A 7,920-nucleotide genomic window follows, 5' to 3' on the forward strand; every position below is an offset into this window, starting at 1 on the left:
TTTTATTTCTGATAAATATCATCTTGTGTCATTAAACAAGCATAAGAAAATAGAAATATGTATATTTATTTATTTCACTATTTCTTTCTTGAGAGAAAAAAGTCACAATCAGGATAATTCTCTTCCTGTAAAAAACTCAAAAATGTCCAAAATTCACCACTCAAACCAAAGGATCCTTTGGAGCTCCATAGTTTAGGAATGCTACTAATGTAAATTAGGGCTGGAAACCCTGGCACATACAATAAAAGTCAGCACTTTTAGTGATTAAAAAAAATAACTATACTTATGTAGGACCACTGAACTAATGTGGATTTTAGCATTTTTATACAAATAAATTTGGTCACAAAAATCACTTGTGCTATAATTCTGCTTTCCCAATTTCTGGAGAAATTTCCTCTCTCTTAAATCTCTGAACTTGATTTCATCCTAAGAACGATGAATGGTAACTTTGCATACACACACTCATGAACAAACACACAGACACATACACAAATTAAAAAAAAAGAAAAGAAAAAGCAGCAAAGCACCATATTTACAAAATGTGCCCTTTGAAACTATATGGGGATAAGTCTGTGTGTATTTGTGTGTGTGCACATGTGTGTGTGTGTGTGTGCGCACTCTCGAGTGTGCAGTTCTGGGAAACTAAGGGCAAGGAAAACTTTTTTAAATCTAGGAAAACAGGATGATCACAAACATGATAAAATTCCCACTAAATTCAGTTGCTTTTTCCTTTTTTAAAAAATTAATAACTAGTTTGACAGAAAGGTAGCTCAGTGAGTAGGGCACTAGGTCTGCAGCCAGGAAGACAGTTCAGAATCAATCTCGAACTAGTTAGTTGTGTGACACTGGGCAAGTCACTTCACTCATGTCTTCCTAATTTTCCTCATTTGTAAAAGGTCTTTCTGACTCTTGAGCTTAGTGTTTTATTTTCTTAGCAACCCACTTGCCAAACTAGTTTTAAAAAAAGTAAAAAGGAAATGAATTTAGTAGGAATTATATATATGTAGAGATAGAGCGACAGATACCCAAATGTAGATATGTGTCTCATTCTGCATTTTGAATCTACTCCTCTGCCAAGGGGTGGAGAAGCATACTTCAACATTGATTTTTCTGGAATAATGACTATTTAATTTATTAATAGCTTTCAAAATTGTTTTAGTGTTGTTATTTTTGTTGTACAAATTGTCCTGCTTATTTAATTTTTCATAACTTTATGCAGGTCTTCTTCATTGCTCATATCTATAATAATTATGTTACCTGGTTTTGCTCACTTCACTACGCATCAGGTTATTAAAGTCTATGTCTCTTTGAAATCCCCAATTTCTTTATTTTTTTGCAGCACAATAATATTCCATTACATTCATATACCACAATTTATTCAATCATTCCCCAATTAATGGGCATGTATATTGCTGATAATGTCTCTTTAATGCTATTCTTTAGTGAAAATCATTTCCAGTGACATAATGCTGCCAGCTCAAATGTACCATGTGTCTTTTCATTGCCCTTTGGGTCATCTGTACTTTTGAGTCTTCAGAAATTATAATATCATGCAACTCACAACCAAGTGAAGTTTAAAAAAGGGGTTTTGCTGTATAGAATAGTTTAGGATCATGGAAAATGCAATTTGGTAGTTCCTCCTGGTCCTTTTCAATTCTAGTCTCAGCTCATTATCCTGTCAAAGATACATGTACTAATGAATTAGATCAGTGGATTGACAACGCAATTGAATCTTTATAACATGCATTCTTTATTCATTTGGTTTTTCCTATGTGGATTTGCCAATGTAACCTCTTCTGAATGACCATGGAATTTCCTGAGGCGGCCTTGGAGTATACCAGAGTTCAGTGCAAGGAAAACAATGTCATCTTTAGTCTGGAGCATCTAAAAACCTCTTTTCATGTGAAGGAATTCCATTTGAACTTTGAGGTAGCACATCCTCAATACCATTATTGGCAAATACATCTTCCTGTTTTATTCCTTGTTGCTGTTGTTACTCAGAGGATTAGTGAATAAAATTCCCTGTGTCGTTGTATCTATCATGTATATATTTTATTCTTGATATATATCTTTGCAGACTTAATACTGTTACAGATATTACTTATGATTCTTTCTACTTGTGCTAATGTATGGGGAAACTAAAGCACAAGAATGAAGTGATTTTTGCCCAGGTCAAACTGAATCACATTAGAAAGATTACTGGACTAAGAATCAAGAATATTCAATTTTAGTCCTCATTCTGATATGATTAGCTCTGTGAATTTAGGAAAATCATTTTAATTTTCAAGGTCTTAGTCTTCTCATCTGTAAAATGAGAAGTTTATCAAGAAGATTTCTAATAGCACTAAAATTTCACAATCAATATGAAATAAGACTTTCATTTCTTAGAATCAGTAACAGCTGAACTATACTTTTAACTATAATCTATCGAAATTCAGCAAAGGATTCTATAAGATATTTACTTCAGTAAGAGTAAAGGATTGTTTATATGTCTGTGTGGTGAAAAGAAGGCAGAGATCAGATGGCAAGATTAAAGAGAATAGGATGAAGTGGGATACCCTTGATATAAAGCTTTTTCAGAGAGAGGAAGCGAAGTCTCTAGGAACAGATGTCAAAATTTATCAACTGACTGTTGCTGGATTCTATGAATTTTCCCTTTGTTAATAAATCCATGCCCTCACATGTCTCTTGCTAAAAGCAAACAAAACTATATTTTGGACTGACATTATCAGTTATAATCAGAAATGACAGTTCAGGGAAAGGTGGTTTGATGACCTTAACTATATTTTTATAATTTTTAAAATTAGATAACAATGTTGTTTCCAATTACTTGTTCTAGTGACTGTAACTGATAATAAGAACTCAATACTACATTTTATCAGCAAAATCTATGAGACCTATTGAAAAATTAATACATATTTCTGCTGGACTCTCCAGTTAGGTTAGGTAGAATGTACTGTGTAGATTAAATATTTAGGGGTCCTTAATACTGGGGAGACTCACCACAGAGTCATGTACTTTAATTTGTCAGTGTGGCAGGTGAGATTCCTGACCAGTGGAAGTCAAGAGATGTGACCTCTGAGGCCTGGAGTGAAATCCTGGCCAATTAGAAAATCTTAAAGAAAGGGTTTAGACTAAGCTTTAAAAAAGTCAACTTATGAAGCAGGGAGAGCCCTGCCATTGTTTTGCTTGTGGAAGAAGCTCTCTTGAAGGTGAGCAGTCTAGGGGCTTATCTATATATAAGCCATCACTGGTAAGTGACACAGCACGGAGTCAGCATACCACTGGGGCCAGCCGGGACCATGCCAGCTGGAATCAGGGAACTCAGGCTCTTTGGCTCTGATCCCTTCCTGAACTCAAGCCTGCTCCTTGGCTAACTTTAATTTGTATAGCCAGATCATGTGGTTAGTTGGGCTGCCTTGCTGCCTGCTTGTAAAATGGGCCAGAATTGGTTGGAAATCTAGGACCTGACAAGGCAGTGATATGGCTGGAGACTTTGGGCAGTTAGGCTGGGAACCTTCTTCTTTCTCTTTACTAATAAATACTTATAAATCTAATATAAAACCTTCATGATTAATCTTATTTATTACAACTACATATGTACTATAGGAATAAAAGCTTAAAGACTATTTGCTACTCTATATTCTAATATAGGCCTGTCAACAGCCACAGACAAAGGTATACGTATCTTTAATAATTCATAATAATTATCATAACAATAATTGTTGGCATTTATTTAATGACATACAGTTTTTAACATTAATATCTCACTTGGCAATAGAAAAACTTGTGAGAATAAATAATATTTGTCCTATTTCATAAATTTTAAAACCATGGTTCTGTTTGCCTAAGATCATCCAAAACTATGAAGTGGCAAAATGAGTCTTTAAAAAAAACAAAACAAACAACACTTACCTTCTGTCTTAGAATTGATACTAAGTATCAGTTCCAAAGCAGATTGATAAAGGCTAGACAATGGGAGTTTAAGTGACTTGCTCAGGGTTACACAGCTAAAAATTTGTCTGAGGTCAAATCTGAATTCAGGATCTCCCATTGCGAGGCCTGGTTCTCTATCCACTGAGCCACTAGTTTTCCCTGACAGAAGTGAGTTCAGTGGCAATCTATAATGTTTCTTCCAGATAATTAAAATATTGGATGCTAACAAACCATCTAAATAATCATTTTTTGACTAGTGATCAGAAGCTGCATCCTAGAGGAAGGAGATCAAGGAAGAAGGAAAGGAAGGTCAGTCATTAGACCTGTGATTTCATTGGTATGGAGAACTTCCACGTAAGGAAATTCCTTTTATCAATGCAAGTTAGCATATTTTCTGAAATTTATAATCTTACAGAGTTGTCTAGTACACTGAGAGGTTAAATGATTTGTCCAAGTCATAGGCAGTATATATCAGAGGCAAGACTAGACTCTAGATCTTCCTGGCTTTGAGGCCAACTTTTTATCCATTATACCATGTTGCCTTTTATCAGTAATCTTACTCTTCCTCTCAATTTTTTTCCTTTGCTGCCTTTTAAAATGCCTTTTTAACATGCCTAGACATATTCTATTATTTCTTAAGGTCAATAAATCACTATAGAATTTTGTTATGCATTCTTTCAGATCAGGGTGTCATATATCCAAAATCTTGTGAAGAGTTATAATTTAAATGCTCATCAAAAAGACGAGAATGATAAAAGATCAAAATATTACTTCAATTCATAAGTATAAAGTTACTTTACACTTACCCCATGACACTAAAAACCTAAAGTGTTCTCGGAGAAGAATAAAGTGTTGTTTTCATTGGAAAGTTGAGACAGCAAACACTCACCAAGAATGAGATGCAGCTTCGTCTCTGTCTGGAAAGCATAATGCAGTGTAACCAGAAAGGGTGACAGCCTAATGTGCTCTAGTACTTGCCGCTCTGTCTTGGTGTGCTCTGCTGTCTTGGCTTTCTGAACGATTGTTGCTTTCTTCAGAACCTTCATAGCATACAGCTTTCCAGCATCATGACCACTTATTTTACGGACTAAGAATACTTTTCCATAGGCTGAAATCAAGGAAAGGGTAAAATGAAAATAAAAATTAAACACATTCACAATCAATTGCTGAGAAAAGTCATAATTGCATACATTCTTTGAAGATATATAGGAAAATTAACTACAAATTTTTTTGGAACAAGGTTCTTTTATAAGTTCCTTCAGTTCGATAACATCTATTTCTAACTATAATTTTCAGTGTTTACACATTTAACCATAGTTGAAAAAGAGAGTTATGTCAGCACTCTTCTGTTTTGTTATTCTTGTTTCAATTATTTTTAGCTGGAGGAAAACAGTCAGAGTCTAACCACAATTTATTCCTGGAACTTGGACATTTTAGACTGACAGAAAATCTCAAGATAGCTATCCGTTATCATCAGTAAATTACAGAGAAGTGTAATATATAGGCTTCTGAACTTTATTCACAAAAGACAATTGGATGATAGCTAGCAAGACAAATGAATCAAGTAAAGGTATTTTTGAGGATTGGAGAGATATGGGTGTGTTTGTAGGTAGTAGGCAAACGACTAGTAGACAAGGTAATAAGATTGAAGACTGGTGAGAGTGGGGGCATAATAGAGGGAGCAATCTGTTAGAGAAGACAGGAGAATGGATGTAAGGTGGAGTACTTTGGACAACTAAAGGATTCTGTGAACAAGCAGTGGCTGGGGATAAGGAAAAATAAATAAGTAGAAGAATTAAGAAAGGGATTTTGGAAGTCCACAAAGACAAATTTTGCCTATTTTGCACTTTTGCCTAGAATATACACTGGAAATGTTGTCAAATACTATTTATACCTTATTTAAAAATATGAGAAATAGCCTAGAAACCAGTAAACCACTTAGTTCAGGATCTTATATATCTAAACAACCTTTTTCCTCTTTCATGAGGAGGAGAAGGGCAGAAGAAGAGGAGGAATTGGAAATATATACACATTCCATTCCACTATATCTTTTTTCCCTTTTATTATCAGTATTGGTATAATTTTTGTGGAACTCCTGTCTTCAAGTACTTACTAAGCTATTTCTTTTATGAATGCTAAGGATCTGCTGCAATTTGTCAAAATAAATATAAATGATATACTGGGAATATTCTGAGAAATAGAAAAATTTGCAAAAAGCTAATGAAAGGCTGGCTACTTATTTGGCTGAATTATTATTACTGGTTTGTAAATAGAACAATTATAAGTTGAAACATTAAAAGTTAAAAGTGGGCTGGAAACATGAAAACCTACAATAAAAATTGATATCTCAACTCTAACTGGAGAGAAAAAAAATCTGAAAAATATATTATCCCACAGTGTAAAAAATGGAATTAAGAATAAACCATGATATGATTGAATATATGTTCAAATAATCAGAAGAGCAATTTAGAATTGCAATAATAAATATGAAACAGGTTATAACTGATCTGATAGTTTAATTTTTCTACCCATTATAAGCTAATATCAAATTCTAAAGGATATATTCATTTCTCTACCACATTTTTTTAGTTACTATTATAATAAGCCCTAAATGTATTATGACTCAATGCTGGTAGTGCTGTTTCTTTCAAGTTCCTTATATTTACCTGAGATCTAACGGATATACATACAAAGAAATATGAAGTAATAGACAACAAGACCAGAAGAACCAGAACAACATACACAGTGACTAAAAAACACAATAAGAACTTCAGAAAATGATTTATAATGGAACACAGAGCAAATTAATTTTTTATATACTGTTAACTTGGTTTTCCTTATTATAGACTAATTGTGTTATGAAAAATTTTATTACTTATTTGTTTATTTGTCTTTGTTGGTGGAAATTATATTTATGAAAAACTTAATTTTCCAAAAAAAAAAAAGGAATAAATGCCTGTCACTGGCTGACTCTTCCACTTATTTGGACAGAATTAAATAGAGAATGAGATATAAAGGAACATTGAAATTCAAAGTAGCAATTTTTCTTTTTGTTCAAAATTTAAATTCAAACTACATTTCCTAGTGAAACTAAAATCAGAAACATCAGTGGTTTTGTTACCATAATAATAGTGTTTAAAAGTAACATATAGTGGCCAGCTAGGTGGCTCAGTGGACTAAGAACCAGGCCTACAGATAGAAGTCCTAGGTTCAAATCTGGCCTCAAGACACTTCCTAGATCTGTGACCCTGGGCAAGTCACTCGACTCCCATTGCCTAGCCCTTACTGCTCTTCTGCCTTAGAACCAATACATTGTTTTGAGATAAAAGATAAGGTTTTTAAAAAAAATTTTTAAAGTAACATATAAGGAGAAAATCTTTTGCAGATTAAAATATTTATAGAGGACTATGGTTCAATGATTTCTTCCTCTACAAGCACAGACAGCAAAGTCTACAAGTTAGTAGAAGAGGAAATGAAAAATTAAAGAACTAGGGATATTTAGCTAGGACAAGGGAGAATTATGGGGGACATGACAGCTATCTTCAAATGTATGAAGGGCTTTTGCATGGAAGAGATTTACTCAATGTAGCCTAAAAGGGGAGAACTAGGAAAAATGGAAAAAAGTTGTAAAGGGACAAATAACAATTACATCTGCCCAAAAGAGGAATAGACTAACAAAAGTTAGTAGGTCCCGCAGCACTGGAGATATTCAAGCAACAAAGACCATTGGACCACTTGTCTAGAATGTGATAGATGAGATTCCTTTTTCGGTACTTACTAGCCTTAGTGACTCCTGAGCTCACTTCCAACTCAGATTCTGTAATGTGTTCTTCCATACCTTCCATCTAATGTTTAATTAGAAAGCGAACAAATAAAAAACCCCCAGATGAAAACTAAATTAGAAATACTAAAAATTAAGGGAGAAATTAATAAAATCGAAAGTAAAAGAACTATTGAATTAATAAATAAGACTAGAAGCTGGTA

General features: G+C 33.7%; 1 protein-coding gene across 8 annotated transcripts in view; it reads right to left on the reverse strand.

Annotated features, from left to right (window-relative positions):
• RPS6KA5 (ribosomal protein S6 kinase A5) overlaps positions 1 to 7,920 on the reverse strand; it is a 180,502-nt gene that overhangs the window by 92,871 nt on the left and 79,711 nt on the right. For 7 of the 8 annotated variants that reach the window (XM_044665019.1, XM_044665018.1, XM_044665020.1 and 4 more), the window contains one exon: positions 4,826 to 5,044. The exons of the other annotated variant lie outside the window; for it this stretch is intronic. In XM_044665019.1, the coding sequence (XP_044520954.1) occupies positions 4,826 to 5,044 (219 nt within the window). The remainder of the gene's footprint in view (positions 1 to 4,825; positions 5,045 to 7,920) is intronic. 8 annotated transcript variants of the gene reach the window in all.

This window comes from Gracilinanus agilis, chromosome 2, assembly GCF_016433145.1.
Source record: "Gracilinanus agilis isolate LMUSP501 chromosome 2, AgileGrace, whole genome shotgun sequence".
Taxonomy (NCBI): Eukaryota; Metazoa; Chordata; class Mammalia; order Didelphimorphia; family Didelphidae; genus Gracilinanus; species Gracilinanus agilis.